At 43.4% G+C, this 18425-nt stretch overlaps 1 protein-coding gene across 1 annotated transcript; it reads right to left on the bottom strand.

The window, feature by feature from the left end:
- Positions 1 to 707: 707 nt before the first annotated feature.
- comtd1 (catechol-O-methyltransferase domain containing 1) lies at positions 708 to 3920 on the bottom strand. Its single transcript, XM_061837778.1, has 7 exons — positions 2160 to 3920; positions 1965 to 2089; positions 1712 to 1817; positions 1488 to 1606; positions 1140 to 1194; positions 940 to 1073; positions 708 to 869 (listed from the first exon to the last, which is right to left on the bottom strand). The coding sequence occupies exons 1-7, from the start codon at positions 2212 to 2214 to the stop codon at positions 717 to 719; spliced, it is 747 nt and encodes a 248-aa protein (XP_061693762.1). The 5' UTR covers positions 2215 to 3920; the 3' UTR covers positions 708 to 716.
- Between the last annotated feature and the right edge of the window lie 14505 nt (positions 3921 to 18425).

Below are 18425 nucleotides of genomic sequence, written 5' to 3'. Positions count from 1 at the left end.
TCAAATGTGGTTGTGGGCTGCTTCGCTCCTTCAGGACCTGGACAACTTGCTGTGATTGCTCAAAAAAATCGATTCTGGTCTTTAACAGAAAATCCTGATTAAACCATCAGATTGAGACCTTGACGTGAAACGTACTTGGGTTTTGCAGTAGGATAATGATCAAAACATGCCAGTAAGTCAACTTCTGAATGGCTTGGAAAAAAAAAAAAAAGTTTTGGAGAAGGCCTAGTCTTAAATCCCAACATGAATTTGATTGAAACTGCCATCCTGACCCTGCCCCAAAACTGTTTGTAATTGCCTTTATTTATACTTTAGTTTAAGTATACCACAGAAGTTGATCCAAAATGATGTAATTGCTGATTCATACATTACCCCTAAAAGTAAAATGATTTCATTTTGACAACATGCACTTTTAAGTGTGCATTTAAATGCACATAGCATGATAACTCTGGAACAATCTAGAGTAGATTTAGCTCCTCCTTGACGTTAAAACCTCATTTCACTCAAGCCTCATCAGTTCAACTTACTTCCCTGAACTAAACTACTTTCCTATTGAGACGGGTTTTTGATGCCATTTTGTAGCATCCAACGTGAATGTTTGTTTTTCAGCAAATAACGGATGCCACATTGCCCCCAAAATGTGAATACTTAACTGAATGTGCAGGGACTACTATAATAAAGACTAGACATGCAGATATTCGATCTTTTAACACCTTTTAACGTTTAATGGCAATAGTCAACCCGTCCCCCACGACGAGCATGCTCAGATCAATCCTCTCGTCCTTATGGAGCTTCTTGTTGAACGCGTCCAGAGTCCTGGAGGTGATATCATCAGGGGCGGGATCCACAACCCCTCCCCCCCACAGCACCTTCACACATCAGCACACTCACAGTGACTATCTGCTACATAGTCACATCGTGTAAAAGTTGTTGGCTTACGTTGTCGATGGCAACGATGCCCCCTTTTCGAATGAGCTCCAGGGATTTTTCGTAGTATCCGTCGTAGCTGGATTTGTCGGCGTCGATGAACACAAAGTCAACGGTCCCTGATTCACCAGCTGCTATCATTTCATCTACAGGAAATGGGCATAAATGTCAACAATTCAAGTGGAAGTCTATTTTCATCACAAATCACTCACCAAGTGTTGTCATTGCCATCTGTAGTCGTATGTCGATCTTGTTCTGAACTCCGGCCTGTTGAGGAATATCTTGAATATCAAGTACTGCAGTGCAAGACTTTCACGATTTGGGAATTACGGCCATTTTCTACTCCAGATTCATTTTAGGGGCTAGTACAGTGATGCCTTAAGATACAAGTGACCTGACTGAAGAGCTGTTTTGTGGGTGATTTTTCACTTTGAGTAGGAGGCAACATTTTGAGATACAACCACTGTATGGTGGCAGTGAGCTCAACTTAACATAACAACCGCTCCGTTTCAGAATGTTTGGTGATTCTTAGTGGAAATAAAAATGCCAGATGGCTTTACCTCATTAAAAAAGGGCTTGGCGATATCTACATAGCCCTCCTTTATTTCACATGCCACCACGTGTCCATTCTCTGGCATGGCCAAAGCCATACTGAGTGCGTTGTACCCCGTGTACATCCCTGTAGGGTACAAAAAAACACAAGATAAGATCAATTTCGTGGAATTCCAAATAAGTTAAATAAAATGTATACTTTACTGTAGTGTTGCTAGGGGTATGAGCTCACCAATTTCAATAGCCTTGGTGGCATTGATCAGTTTTATGAGATTGGCCATCAACTGAGCTTGTTCACTGGAAACCATCATTTTGCTCCATGGGTCATCGAGAGTTCTCTGAAACCAAAAACGGGCCTCAAAAGTCACCAGAACCGTTATCACTGAATTTTGTCAAACTTCAGGTCAGTGACCAACTAATGTTTTGTCAATGGAGGACCCAAGTGCAGGGAAGCTGTCAAAATGGATGTTTATTTTAATATTTACCATTTTGAGTTTAGTCAGGACGGGATGCTCCCTCAGGGAGTTATTGACGACATACTGCAGCACCGGGTCGTCCTTTCCTTTGCTGTGACTCTTTCCGAGCAACGCAGAGCTTCCCATTCCCACGCCTTCAATACAACAACCAAAGTTACTTTAAACAGACGCTCACACAAATTAAAAAAAACTTTTAACTCATACCTGTGAGAAGCACAGATAGTGCGAGGCATAATAGAAACTGGATGTCTACTGCCATGTTGTCTTGCCAAAGGACAAATTCAAGTTTTTGTTTGACTCCAATGTTCACTGTTCGACATGTCTTTGTGTGACCTTTGACAGTGACGTCCACTGCGGTGATTTTTCAGTCCTACAGTTAAAAGTGCCAAACTTATGTTGACTGACTCCACGTGGAGGTTTCCCTTTTAACATGGCTTCAAAGGAGGTACAATATAATGAGCAGTGTTTAGTACAAAAAAAAAAAAAAGATTGTTTCGGATGAGGCAGCTTCCATCTTGCAGACAGACGAAGGGGAAGCGATGGATTGTGGGATGGGATGGGAGGTTTCTCCAAGGACACGCCGCTTCCTCATTTGAAATACACAAACAGGAACACATCAGTGAAATGAGTCATGACTTGAATTGTCTGCGCAGAAAGAAAGAAAAAACAAAGTTTGGGCTCTGACAAGAAGCAAAGGAATAGGAAAGGTTCCTTCAGTGAAATTGGGAAGCTGTGTTATGCCGCCATCTTTGTTCCTCCCCCACCTCTGCTGCTGCTGCTGCTGCTTCGGGGCTCTGCTATCATGACGCTAATTGTTTCTGCTACTTGTGCCAAGTACCGACTCTTCCCCGGCACGTTCTCGCAGACGAGCCCCGGTCCCTCGGCTGCCTTTGGTGTCGGTTTAAGCCATGAAAAAGAGAAGGAGTTGCGCCGCCGCCGCCGCCATCTGCACGCCAGCGTTCCTCCTCGCGGCCGCGACTGTCAAGAGTGCCATGGCGGCGCACATCCTCGCCTGCTCTCAGAGGTAGCTAAGTCAACACGAGAAAACCAAAGTGACACCTGCTGCTGCTGTTACCGCTCACATGAAACGAAATAATTCAAGAGCTCTCTGTTTTCGCGAAGTACATTGGGAGCACACTTTATATTTTAAAACGCTTAAGTTTTGTCGACCCAGCAAAGAAAAAAAGTCCCTTATAGATGCTGGTTCCAAACCCCCCTCCCCAATTACAGTGAACCATTCCCGGGGATAAGCACTAAACATTGCTGTGAAAACCCACCAGTAATTGACACTCCCCTATAAGGTTTTATTATTGCCAATAAATACCCAAAAATGGTTGAAAACGTCAACATAAACTTCACTATATTGCCACCATAGAGCACACAAAACAGCAAATAGGTGAGTATTTCAACAATTAATGCGGTAGCCCCCCCCCCCCCCCAAAAAAAATAAATTAACAAATGTTGAACCGCAAGGAATTACTATATTGCAGTTATCATTATCTGTAAATATGCCTAACAAGAAATTTGAAACCTGCCTTACATGCAACTTAAATAGTTTGTCATCATTTTAGAAATTAGCATGCGGACAAGCGCAACAGTGACATTTTGAATGTTCTGAATGATTCTTATGAAAACACTACTATACTGGCATTTGTTATTACTTTGGTTCCACCCGAAGAGAACACTTAAGTGTGCTCTCTGTAACTTCCAGTCATGACTGATGGATGCATGGTTTCATCATCAAACAAAAATTTCAACCAGATTTAGCTCCTACCGGCCGTACAAGGCTCGTTTCTCAGACGAGATCATTTGAAACGTTGGAGATATGTTCCACAGGCAAAAACGTAAAGTGATGAAGAGTGAAAGGTAATCTGATTGGGACAAGTCCAAACTGGAAAATACGGAAAATTATGTTCACTTTCACTGCTTTAACTGTTAATTGTTTTGCTTTGACAAAATAATCACTTGTTTCATGTCTCAATTAAAAACACGAATTGACTTTAAACTTGACTGGTGAGGTGTATTTTTCCCTAATACTGTTCTTGTTCCTGCGGCACGGTGGGCTCAGCTGGTAAAGCGTTGGCCTCACAGTTCTGACTGAGGTCCCTGGTTCAATCCTGCACCCGCCTTTATGTACTTTGCATGTTCTCCCCGTGCCTGCATGAGTTTCCTCCAGGCACTCCGGTTTCCTCCGCATCCCCAAAACATGCAACATTAATTGGACACTCTAAATTGCTCCTCGGTGTGATCGTGAGTGCGGGTGTTTGTCTCCATGTGCCCTGTGATTGGCCGGCAACCAGTTGAGGGTGTACCCCCGCCTCCTGTCCGTTGACAGCTGAGATAGGCCCCCCGCGACCCTCGTGAGGATAAGCGGCAAAGAAAATGGATGCATGGATGTTATTGTTCCAGTCACGGGCGAATGATTGCTAGCTCTACATCTGTACTTGTGAGCACCAACATGCCTGTAAAAATTGCATAGTGTAGTTATGTAAAAAAAAAAAAAACTCATATGCTATTTATCCTACCTAAATTTTCGCAGTACTAGAGTGGAATTCCGTGTACATATACATTTAAGGCCAGTACAGCACATAGTATACTCCCGAGTTTCCCTTGATGTTTTTGTAGCGTCGTCGTTTTACCAGCAAGCGGCGCTGTTGTTTAGCTAATCCGGACGTTTCGAGCCAGGCTGGAGTCGCTTTCTGTGGGAGGCGATATCACTTTCCTCTTGTTGAATTGACCTGTGACACACAGCAAGGCCCGTACCGACACGCCGGTAACGCCGAGCTGCCGTTGCATCATCGGCTTGTTTAGCACAAAAAGGGAGGAGGCGGGTGTCTTAAGACGCTCCCTAATAGCAGTAGTCACTTTGGCTGGGAGCAGACAGATAAGCAGCCATGAATATTTAGTGACGCTAAGCACAACGGAAAGACTGGCAGACATCTGGCGGCGTTCAATTGACACGTTCGGCACGAGCGTCTTCAATTGTTGACAACGTGATAAGTCAGCTTTGACGCTGCCGGAAGAAGCTCGCACGCGGGCGTCATCACGCGGGATAACGAACGTTGTGACGCCGGTTTCGCTCAAACTGGGCCACGATGTTGTCCTGCGCACGTGTGCACATAAAGAGCATCGGTATATCTAGGCCATATGGAGACCTTCATCGCGATGAGCCTGTAAGGAAATATTCCCAACACCTGCTACATTTCCGTCATGTAAATCTAGCTTTATTGAAGCTGTATTAGATCTGAATATTGAGGATAAGCCACCCAACCCCTGACGATCTTCTCTTTTGTGCGTTCAGGCCCCGCAGAACAAAACGGGAGACCTTTCCTGGCAAAAAAAAAAAAAAGAAAAGAAAAGCTAACAACAAACAGAAATGAATGGCAGGTGTGGTTGTTTGACTTACAAATCACCCACAGAATCTTTTCTATTAACCTGGAGTGTAAATAAATGCGGGATTGAATTTCCATAGATACGCACGGTAAGTTGACAGTCCTCAGGCGAGATCAAATAGGCCTCGCGAAGCTCAGAGGAAAAGGCTTGCGTGTGTGAAAGGGGTTGACACCTTGAGCAAGCCAAGAAAAGAGAAAACGTCACATCCGTGGAAACAATTACAGGGAAAGCCTCTGCTCTTTATTTTGTGTCAGATGGAAACATTTTATTGTCAGTATACCATATTTCTTCAAATTGAAACCGCTCGGTTCTGGATCCACGGGACGCACTCACTTTAATTTTAGGTGGTCTTCAGTTTAGGCTTCCTACACTGGTTACCTAACACAAATTTGTGGACAAGTGGTAAACTATCCTAATGCAGTAGTAGTCATAATTACAGTAAATATGTATGAAAAACACTTCTCAGCAGTTGTAAATTACAATAGTAACATGAGTGCGCCCTCTTGTGCTACGTGACGATACAATCTTACATCAGTCTGCAGTCCAGTTTTTATCGTAATCTAGTTTGCTATCCTCGAGACGATGGATGTCACAATCGAATACTTTGAAAAAAAGCCTTGAAGGAAAATCTGTGCAGTTGCATGCAACACTACACGAAGTTGGGGTGATGCCAGCTAGCCAGGGGGAGGACAGATAATGTCCAAAATTTACACTTTAGGACGATAAAGTACAATTTGTTCCGCAACAGCACATCTATGGTCGCAAGCACAAAGCAACTTATCGACGTTAGCGTGTTTAAGGTAGCCTACCATTGCTAGTTAAAATGTACAGTTATGACCCCGCGAGTGGTCCAAGATAAAAAGTCACCGGTGGTCCTTTTACTGAAATAACGGTAAGAAATCAAGCATGTAACGATCTCATTCATACACGAGCCACTGATGCCGACTCACTCAACACAGACAACAAACAGCCAGCCAACTGTACGTTCTCATTCGCTAACGCTCGCGCCACTCACCAGTAGAATGTGAGGATGGCCACCCCGAGTGGACAAAAATAATACCTGGACCTCAGGTGGATACTCATAATAAATTTTCTGATTCATCGATGAGATAATCGGGAGACGACTCGATCCTCAAAATACTGGAACGCTGATCCCCTACACAAAATCTTGTACTGTCCGTCAAGACCATTGATTAAAAAAGACCCCCTGTCAGATCCCTTTTCCGCATCGGTAAACCATGACGCGTTTCCACAAAGTATATGTTTTTGTCCTGACCACAAGACATTTATACCAAGTGGTACAGTGCGCTGTATTTGGTTTGCGCTTCCAACGTCAGTTACAACTACAATTTCATCCAGTATTAAACAGCAGGACGCCATTGCAGGACACATGTAACGTGAGTAAATTCCACAAAGAAGAACAATGTCACTGTTCGGTGCTATTCGATGTATTAAAATCTTCAATCGTGTCTTCAGTTTACGGCGATCCCATTGTACGCAGTTTGAAACGCTGCGAGTTTGTGCAAAGGTGTAACAATGCGTTGGAATGCAGCTCAAAATTTACTCTTGCATTTACATTTTTTTCCCATTTCCTTTCTCAGCACCCTTCTACCAAGATACTCACTCTCTCGCCTCTGAATATGACCAAAAGCAAGTCTGTTCTCTATAACCTTGTCTCCAAAATGTCCAACTTTGATTGTCCCTCTAACGAGCTCATTTCTAATCCTATCCAACCTGTCCACTCCAAGCGAGAACCTCAGCATCTTCATTTCTGCTACCTCAAGTTCTGCTTCCTGTTGTTTCTTCAGAACCACCGTCTCTAATCTGTACATCACGGCCAGCCGCACCCTCACCGCTGTTTAAATTTTGCCCTTCATCCTAGCAGAGACTCTTCTTCACATAACACACCAGACACCTTCTACCAACTGTTCCACCCCGCTTGGACCCGTTTTTTCACTTCCTTACCACACTCTCCGTTGCTCTGTATTGTTGACCCCAAGTATTTGAAGTCGAAGTCCACCTTTGCTATCTCTGCATATATTCTGTTTTACTTTGGCTAATCTTCTTTCCTCTCTTTTTCCAGTGCGTACCTCCATCTTTCTAACTGTTCCTGCGCCTGTTGCCTGCTTTTGCTTCAGATCACAATATCATCTGCAAACATCATGGTCCAAGGGGATTCCAGTGTAACCTCGTCTGTCAGCCTATCCATTACTAGCACAAACAGGAAGGGGCTAAGCACGGATCCCTGATGCAGTGCCACCTCCACCTTAAATTCTTCTGACACACCAACGGCACACCTCACCTCTGTTCTGCTGCCCTCATACATCTCCTGTACTATTCTAACATATTTCTCCACTAATTATGACTTTAAAACTTGCATGCAATTTCTGGCCAGCACGACAACATGAGTGCTGGTCTCCGTCCTAAAAGTTGGACGCCGAGTAGCTGTTTTAGCATTAGCTTTTCTACCACCACTAGCTATGTAACTCCTAAATGAATTTAACAATGAAGAAAATCAGTTAATTTCAGTTTGCATAATCACGTGAGCGTGTGGGAACAATTGGTTCTCCTTAGAAGTAACAAAAGACCCCTTAAGGAAAACAGGCCTCTTCCCTTCGCAAACAAACACCTTACTTCAAATAAAACACCCCTTCCACAATATCGTGAATTAAGGTACACAGAGTCTATTTCATTAATACCCTTCATTTCCACAAATCCAGACTCAAAAATTTGCCTCACATTCTGTCCAGGGCCACAAAATGTACCCCCACCCCTCCCTCTCATCTGACTGCTGTGTCCCACTGTGACCGCACTTGAGGCGCTAATGATAATGTTATAACCCAGACCAATTACCATGGCAATCAGACTCACTTAATTGAGTTGATTATGAGCACTCCCTCTGAGATGACCCCTCTGGACTCAAGAGAAAGGGAATACAAAGAGACAGAGGGCGTGGACGCAGCGATGGAGTCTTTCTTCGGGCGCCGTGTGTCATTGCGCGGCAGACACATGGGATATGACTGTTGGTGTTTGTGTGTGTGTCCGTGTTGGAGGGGGTGTCGGGAGATGGCGTGGAAGGGAGAGAGCAGGCCTTCAGGGGCGTGCGACGGAGGAGAGGGGTGGAACGGTGGCGAGAGGAGACTGGGGAGTAGGGCGTACGTCTCCGGCTTGAGGTTCGGAATCACAACCCGGTCTGTGTAATTGACCCGGACACACACAACATCTGAAGTTAATCCAATCAGCGAGGGGGTGGGGGGGGGGGGTGGCGGGGAGAAGCACGACACTCCCATCCACGCAAGACACACAAACATAAGGTCAAGAGCAGCTTGTATTAGCGCAATGATGTCAGGGACAAGTGGTGTGGATAATTGACTTTCAGCACACTTAAAAGCCGCACACGGAGAGATGGCGATATGAAGGAAAGCAGCAGGTCCACTCTGTCGGATCACAAATGAAGACTAAGTGACTCAGCAGCAGACTGACATTGACACTGTAGACTCGCACAATATTAACATTAATTTGCACGATATGTCACCACACAATGGAGGTCAACTTACTACAACGCAACGTGTGGCGCAACTATAGGAGAAGTCAGGGTTTACGTGATTTGTTTGTATACGAGTTACAATTTTTGCCAGAAATAAACACTGAGAATCTCAACATACTCCCCCGTAAGTATTTTTAGCGATTGAATGAGGATTAAATATAAGATTTAGATTTTAACTTTGGGAATAAAAATGTACATGATGTCAACAATAAAACATTTTTTGATTGTTGATCTGCAGTTCATCCTAAAAATGAACAATGGAATTCAGCGTCATCGATGCAATGTCTTTTTGTTGTGTGTTTTGCATCGTATACGGTACTTTCCGGCCTACAGAGCGCACCTGATTAGAAGCCTCACCCAGTACATTTGTAAAGGAAATACCATTTGGTACATACATAAGGCGCCCCTGTGTAAAAGCTACAAGTGCCCAGATTGAAACGAGATATTTACAAAGACGGTACACTGAAAGCGTTTCCAAAGTTTTAATACCTTAGCTGAGCTTAACATAGCAACAACATGGTAGCATGAACTGGGCAGGTTTAAAAAAAAAAAAAAAAACAGCAGCGGCAGCTACACAGTAGCAACATGGTAGCACATCACTAACAGGGCCAGTTAAAAAAAAAAAAAACATCCCTAAAATTAGCCGCATCACCGCATAAACCGGGGGGTTGAAAGCGTGTGAAAAAAATCGCAGCTTATAGGCCGGAAATTACGGTAAATTCACCTGCAACAATGTTGTGTTCTGTAACAAGTTTTCCCAATGTTTTAGGTGCCTATTTGGAAGACACGAGAGATTCAAAATATACCGTACTTAATAATAAACGATACCTCAGACAATCTCGATCAAAACAGAAAATTTTTTGTCATATGTCTCCGTCTACAAACCCAAAGTAGAATAACTACGAGCTTCAGTGCTTGTTTGTATTCCAACATTGAGGGAGAGACAACCAAGACAAAGCTTCCTGGGAGTGTTTCCATTTCATTTCCAGTAAAAGAGGAGGACATGATCATAAAGAACTCGGACCGGAGTTTGCTAGCATCTGGGGGTTGAGTGCAAATATGCTTTCGAGAGCCGAGTGCACAGTACACTTTTCACAGAGCTGTTGGGATTGAATGCAACGTTCTAAAAGGACTATTTACTCTCTTCATTTCCCGTTGTGTACAAGAGACTAGAAGAGCGTACCAAAACAGGGCCTTCTCCAATGTTGCATGAAGACCGTGATAAATTCATATTGATGGGAAATGCGGCCTTGCAAGCCTAGCAGCCATGATTTTTTTTTTTTTTTTTTCATAAACCGCCGGGAACAAGAAGTCAGTCAGCTGACAGGTGCTAACGGCGCCAATTGTGGCGCGGATAAGGGTTGGGGCGTGGAGAGCGCGGCGAAAAAGAGAGAGAAAGCCAAGACGAGCACCGTCTCCACTTTTTTTTTTTTTTCACGACTTCGTGCGCCGCTCCCTTCTGTAGCTGGAGAGGATTTTATAGTGGAGCCTGTGTAAACACCAGAATGCATGTCAAATATGATGAGTCTTGATGCCTGTAAAACATAACCCAAGCACCGCTTCTCAGCGACTGTCTCCAACAAGAAGCCTCCTCCCCCCGGAGCTACGTCTGCGTCCCGCTGCCATCTTTCCACGCTTGTCGTGCCACAAGTCCCCCCTCTGGAAGGCATTGATTATTTTCAGGGAGAAAGAGACTTGTGATTTCTTTTTGTGTTTCTTGAAGAATGGGAGGGAATATTTTTTGTGAGCGCAGCGTAGCCACATGAAAAATAGGAGCTCATTGGGGAAGAAATAAAAATGATGGATTTGCCAGGTGATGCCTGTGCTGCTGTGCGCTTGCCGGTGTTCTGCTGAACTTTATATATATATATATATATATATATATATATTTTTTTTTTTTTTTTTTTTTCACCACTCACGTGCGCACTCCATTTGGCAAGTTACGCCCTGTAGAACATTAGCATTAGCTGTCGCTAGCATGTCACTGTGCAAGTGTGAAAGGATCTCTCCACGCCTGCCAGGTTCGGTTCAAATGAACTCCACCGCGATTGCGCCGCGATTTGGGTTCTTCGGGGCACGTGCGAACGCTCTCATCTTGTGCGCGCCGAACAAACATCTTCAGGCAGTCTCTGTTCGCTTGTTAGCGAGCGCCGATGCGGTTCAGTTCAAGTGTGTAAGTTGCTTGAATTGAAGACAAGCATCTGGGTTAAAAATGACAGCAAAAAGGCATCAGTAAATAACAAATATTTAACAACGTGTCAGAAGCGTCGTCTCCCTGCAGCTTTTCTCCGTCTGTGGGTGTCGGTTGCAGATTTCCAAAATACATTTTAGAATCTCAGCGAGTAGAAATAGCGCAGTGTAAAAATAATTAACGTGCTATATTTCCTCAAATAGCGGGCGACCCTCAAATCACGCCAATGAAGACAAATGCCTTCCACAAATCTCTTTTTTCCAGTCTGAATTATTATTTTTGTTTTTGGGTTTGTGTAGAGACTATAATTATCAAAGTTCATCATTCACTCGCAAAGACTGAAAAGCTTACTGGTGAGCCCATTTGAACTGTGGCTGTCTAAATCGACGGCACCAACTAAACAAAACATAGCATTGCAGACACATTTTCACTCCACTCCTCAGTTTGCCAATTTGCCTCAGCTCTGTCTGTTTTGGGTAGACATGTCGCCCGTCGCTGTTTTTTGGAAATATAGGATGCAACCCGGCAGACGTGCCGCATTTTTATTTATAATGTTACGTTAACACGGTTTAATCTGGTCGTGACTCTGCTGTTTGTACCGTGCGCCTTTTAATGCTATGAATCCTCTGATCCAGATCCAAGTAGCGGACTTCGAGTTTGAACACGTGCAGGGTTGAGCAAGCGAGGCTGCAGGCAGTGCGAGGCTCCAGGGAACCACTTGAGATTGCAGGCAGAGGGACTGATAAGGCAAGGGGCCATTCATCAGGCCAAATGAAGGCAGTAAAGTCGGTTGAAGGAACCCAGGCGTCGCCCTGGGATGGCAGCGAGCCTCTCAGTGGAGACCTGTGACTAACGCGTGCGAGCTGGCGCAAACACAAACGCAAATAACAGAAGAATGGGAAAAGATGCAGAAATCAATGGACGGAGAGGAGCTCAGGAGAATAGGTGGCTACAAGTGTAATGGACTTCCAGAAGCATAGGTCTCATTTCCTCGGAGCTACCCCCGGCAATTGAGGTTCCCGTCGAGGGGTACATGAGGCCCATCCTGCTCAGAAAGCATCCATCAGGCGGATATTACTGCGATCCAGAGGTGATACATTAGCCGGGGTGCCAGGGGGACAATGTGAGCCCGTGATGGATTCTGCCACAGCGCCCTGCTGTTGTCACACGGCGCCGGTGTTGCTCAAATCTGCGTGTTACGTCTCCTTTTGAATTTATTCCACAGCGATGCACTGTGTATTTTCCTCTTAATCACACCACCCATAGGATGGAGACATATTTCAACCAGAGAGCGTGCTACCCCGTTGCATGGTTATGAAAGCAATACATTACTTAAGCACTTAGGCTAGCCGAAGAGGAGAGATGAAACTACTTTAAAGTGTTGCCCACGTGTTTATAAGACCATATTAGTGTCTCACTAGTGCTTTGTAGAGCTTGTACCATCAATTTGCCGAAAGACTCCATCTTAGCTTATATAAATCCCACCTCAGGGCTAATATGAATCAGATTTATTTGCTCCACTCATGTTTATTATTGTGTTTTATAGTTTATATTCGGTGTTAAATGCCATCAGTTGGACTATAGAGCATATCTGTCTCATCCTTCCAAAGGATGAGAATGGTTTATGGAGCCATGAGTGCCAATAAACAGCCAGCGACCCTTTTGTAGATGCACATCTTTAATGGCTTACGTGCGATGAACTTGGCCGTTTAGCGCAGGTTCAAGGCCACACGGCGATTTGACTCGAGCAACAAAGGCAGCGGACACAGCAGAGGACTTCCGATATGGACGCAGTTAAGCTTGTAACAACCCTAAAAGGACTTCTTACACCAGCCAAATAAGACACGTCATCAGTCTGTCATCTGTTCAGCCATCTTGGACCCATAAAAATAGGTGTGGCCCAGATGTGAGTGATCCTTCCCTGACAAGATGAGAAGCCGGCAGTCCGCCAAGGACAGTGGGATAGATTGATGACATCAAGCAGTGTACCGACACACTGCTCAAAACGATCTCTCACGGATCCGAAAGGAAGTAATCAAAGTAGGCCATCAGGACGCTTTGTGTACTGAGGACATATTTGACCTCCAGGTTCACTGGTCGTTCTCCTGCTCCAATGATTCCAGTGAAGAAGATGAGTACAGTATTCGAACACCCCGCTATATTACAAGTTCTCCCACTTGCAAATCATGGAGGGGTCTGAAATTTTCATCGTAGGTGCATATCCACTGTGAGAGAGAAATTCTAAAAAGAAAAATCCAGAAATCAGAATGTATGATTTTTTTTAATGATTTATTTGTGTGATACAGCTGCAAATAAGTATTTGAACACCTATCAGCTAGAATTCTGACCCGCAAAGACCTGTTAGTCCGCCTTTAAACGTCCACCTCAACTCCATGTATGATCCTGAACCAGATGCACCTGTGTGAGGTCGTTAGCTGCATGAAGACACCTGTCCACCCCTTACAATCAGTAAGACTCAAACTTGGAACAAGGCCAAGACCAAAGAGCTGTGCAAAGACACCAGAGACAAAATTGTACAACTCCACACGGCTGGAAAGGACTGCGGAGAAATTGCCAAGCAGCTTGGTGAAATAAAGGTACACTGTTGGACCAGTCATTAGAAAATGGAAGAAGCTCAACATGACGGTACGATGAAAATTTCAGACCCCTCCATGATTTCTAAGTGGGCAAACTTGCAATATAGCAGGGTGTTCAAATACTTATTGTTTTCACTGAATAACAGACCCTTCCTTCGATTGTACATTATAATGAAAATAACTTTGTAAAATCCCCTTTGGCCGGTGTGCCTGTGATCCTGACTTCTAACGGGCTTCGTCTTTTTCGCGCTTGATGAATCACTCGAGGACTTTCCCAGTATATGGTTTGACCATTAGACAGCAATATTCATTTATTAGGCTCACATCGCTGCAGGTCTTTCTTTTTAATCTTTGCCAGATCACGATTGCAGTTGTCATGATTATTACTTTTAATTTCAGTTGAAGCATTATTTGCCCTTTGTTCCCATTTGTTTTCTTTTTGATTGTTGAATCTTTCCACTCACAGTCTAAGCACGAGTGCATACAGAACAACTGATTTTTACTCATTATTCTTACACAATGCAGATCCTTTTTGACCACAATAGAGGGGTTGTTTCTTTGATATTTTCTAGATTATTTTTCAGAAACTGTTGAATTCATCTTAATGACAACTTTTAGATACCGCAATGTTTGGTGCTAATTAGCCTTTGGCAGCAGACGTGAACAGGCCATTTCAGCCAAACAATGTCACTGCTATCTCAATTCTACATCATTCATTTATGGACTATCAAGCAGTCCCTTGTGCTAGTCCAACGCAGAATAAATCTTTTAGTTGATCTACTTTCGACTGGCTTCTTGTAAAAGTTTCACCCGGAGCCTTCGACAGAATGCAACCGGAATGTCAGCATCCATTGTATTTATTTATTTTTTTTAAACAAATGTTTGGCTCGAAGGACCATTGAGCACGATGGCATCCGTCACAATCTGCAGACCTAGATTTCACAAAGTTCACGCGGCAGCTGCAAAGGAAATGAGCGAGCGTGTGGATTTCCTCGTGTTTCCGCGGCAGCGCCTGTCTCTGACGCGGATGACTCTTTGATAGATGTTTCGCTGGGAGACAGACAGGCCTGTGCCAAGACGATGGCATCAAAAAGGAGATGATTGACGGCGACTGACAGCCATCTTCTTCCTAAACACACTGCTTGTCCCTGTGCTTGGTCTCTCTCTCTCTCTCTCTCCATCTCTCTGGCTCTGTCATTTGTGAAGACTGCGAGATAAAGAGAGCGATGTCATAAAACAGTTGCTGTCATTGTGTTTTGTTTTGGTCAGGGCACCTTTGTAAAGTTTTGGAAGACATTCAGAGGGTTTTATTGCGGGGATGGGCATTTTAATGAAATGGCCTCAATCAATCAGCAGGAGAATGCATCATAAATTCCGTCTTTTCTTTGTGTATCTATCTGATTTTGGAAACACTACGGTATATTTCAACAGTCCTGAAGAACGAATCATTAACTGCCTTGTTAAAATTGATAAAAGCAACACTAAAAGCGCGACCTCTTCACATTCATGTGCAAGTTAAGGCTTAACAATGCTATTTTACTGATTAATTTGAAGGGATTTAGGTATTAACAGCCTCACATTTGTATTGAAGTCATTCAGTTCCGCATTAGAACATCTGCCGCAATGGTGTCAAGTTGGGAGGGGAGGTGGACTGATCCCCGAGGATTGCCAGCCTGAGGGTACAGTAGTCGTTACTCTCACCACAGTGTAGTTACTGGACGTTTATTTTATATGCCGCCAGGTTCTGTGTGTGTTACAAAAGCCAGGTTTTTGTTGAGGGGCCATCTTCTTCTTTTTGGATTGCCCACTTCACTCACGATTTCTTTGGGACTCCTGTCCGTCCTTTGTAGGTTGACTACACCTTGGACTGGTTACCATTCATTCCCATGTTGATTGTCAGAAAGCGCGTTGACTGGGAGTTGATGCCACGCCAACTGAACCTTGGTCAGCTGTGAACCCCTCGACACTACCCATGACTCTTTGACGCCACTTGCGTCCAAACTAATTATTCCGCTTGCTTGTTTCTGTGGTGTCATGGCATCCGTTAGGTAGCTTACTACATGCCTCTAAACAAAATCAAAGTAGGAGTGAAGACTTGCCGAAACTCCGTTTCACCATTTTTTCTTAATGTCTGTCCACTTTAAACACACAACTGCATGCTGTTAACTATTATTTAAAGAAAATAATTTCTGCTTATATAAGAACTGAACATACACCAATTTTAGTTCGACACAATGTCGGTACAATTCTTGATGTTGCAGGCACCAGATCCTCTCAATTTATCGCACACCAGGTGTGAGTTGGCTTTGCTGACACCTGTTTCACGTTTAATCGACAGACGATATGAAGCAAAACTACGATGACGTTTCTGATTGTCATGATCTATGTTTTTGTTTTGATAAGATTTATGCCATGTTTCTACCTGTCCCTTGTCAATGTTCGTCGTCTTGCTCCTGAGATTTTGTTTCCACCTTTTCGTCTGTCTACCAATCAGATCCCTTCAGCTACTTTTGTCTTGTCCAGGAGTGACCCGTTGTCTTCCCAGTTTGCTTGTATGCACAGTAGTGCATTTCTTTCTTTTCGCCAGTTAGTGCACTCTTGTCAGATGTTGCATTTCATGTACAGTAGTGGCGAGTGTTTTGAACTTTGTGAAATTGTTTACCTTTTTGAAATTGTTAAAAAGCTCTTTTTTTTCCGAGTGAATCCTAAACTCCTGTCTGCGTCTCTGCTTCTCTACTCTTGGGTCTGTCTTTTGACCCAACGCCATGAAAACCCTCAATTGTGTTCATGATATAGACGTGAATTTACAGCTTTGTCAGAATTTCAACCCAAGACAGCTGCTGCTTCATTATTCATTATATTCATTACTTATGATTGGGTTTATAGTTCTTCACAGTCGCTATAAGTGTGTTTTAATATAGATGGAGATCTTTTTTATGAGTTAAGTCCTAGCAGTTAGAGAATGCTTGTGTACGAGAAGGCTCAAGAATCATTGTATTGTTATCATTGTTATCAAGTCATAACACTTGTGTTCTCCGATTTAGTCTCAGCTAATGGCAAATGAGAAACAATCATGTCAGCGTTATTCCAATCTGAGAGAACAAAATATTTGACATTAATTTTCCCGAGGCAAATGATCAAGAATGCATGCGCAATCACCTGGATTTCTCGGTCTGTCCCTGGGTTTCATCAGTCGAAGGAGGTGGCATTTCATTCATTCTCCACGTTCAATCTCCGGTGTCATTATCTTCTGACATACTTATCCTCCACTAAATGATTTCTCTTCATCTTCTGGCAAGTCACCTAATCAAAGTTGAAAGAGGCGAGCACGATGGCATCGGGAGAGCCGCCGGCTTTCAACTGCATTCACTGTCATTATGGAGATGAATGGCGGCAGCTGAGAACTTGCATGTTCCTTCACATCATGACAGAACGTCTCTCGACGCAGCTTATGATCTTTGTGCTGCCACCAAGGCCGTGTCGCGTTACCCACCTTATATGTCACATTCGGGTTCAATCTGCGCTACGTCGGCCTGTCTCGCCCTCTCATTGAGATCATTAGTACATGTTGAAAGGAGGAGAGAGACGGAAGATGTATAAAGTCGCTCTTGGTTTTGAGCCAGCAGTCCTCATATAATGAAAGAACATCGGATCCTAACTAGAAGCCTTTTGTTACCTTCTTTTTTGGCCTGTGGAGGTGAAGGAGGAAGGATGACACATCTTGCTACTCTGGCAAGGATGTTGGCCAAGTGTTGCTATGGCAACACAGCATAACATGTGATTCATTCAAATTATTCACCGAGACACTGACAAAATCTATTGCAACAATTTGATGGACTCACAATTTAGCATTTCTAAACTTTTTCCAATAAGAAATAAAAGACGTGTTGTCAGGTGTACCATCAAACTATCACCGTCATAAACCCTTTAATTGGACAAAGTTTTTTAAGAATTTTTTTTGTCATCATTCCACTTTACATGACATACAATACGATCAAAAACTCAGCAGCAATAGTCATTGGTCCACGTGTGCTTTATCACGCAAGTGAAAAAAACATTGCTCATGGTAAAAAAAAAAGTAACTGCAGTCCGCATTGAATATGAATCCCTTTCACATATTATTGTAACACTTATTTTAACTGGACTTTATATCGATCTGATCAGTTTGAATGGTATCGGCTGATTAATTAGCACTTTATGCTGATTGGCTTTATCATAATTCGCATTGGATTTTTCATTTATGACCGGACAAACTGGTGAGCGCTCCCATTAGCTCTTCGGGACACGTCCTCCCACTATTGGGTCAATGTGATAGTTTTGGGGAAGCTATGAATACTTACCTAATTTTTGCATTCCGTTCTGATTTGAAATTGCACCCCAAAGCGCCGCAGTTAGCATTTTTAACTCTTCACTAACATGTGGCTAGCTTAGCTCCACAGAGAGCAGCAATGTAACAATTTTACGACGGATATTCTACGTCATCATGCGCAGAATTCTTTGCGCATCCTAAACATGGCGACAAAACTATTATATACATATTATGGTCTAAACAAAATTTTTGGAACTTATAGGAATAATTTACATTTGTATTTCAGTAGTAGAGGTCAGTAGGGGTAAAGTTAAATGTATTTCTCATCTCAATCAGAGTTTACTTGAAGACAAAGTATTTGAGCGGTTGCAGTCTTTAGGATTCTTTTGATCTTGAGTACTGCAGAGACAGAATTCATAACCTTTAATAATGT

The sequence above is a fragment of the Syngnathoides biaculeatus genome, chromosome 12, assembly GCF_019802595.1.
Source record: "Syngnathoides biaculeatus isolate LvHL_M chromosome 12, ASM1980259v1, whole genome shotgun sequence".
NCBI classification, from domain to species: domain Eukaryota; kingdom Metazoa; phylum Chordata; class Actinopteri; order Syngnathiformes; family Syngnathidae; genus Syngnathoides; species Syngnathoides biaculeatus.
This window is presented reverse-complemented; position numbering and strand designations above follow the sequence as displayed.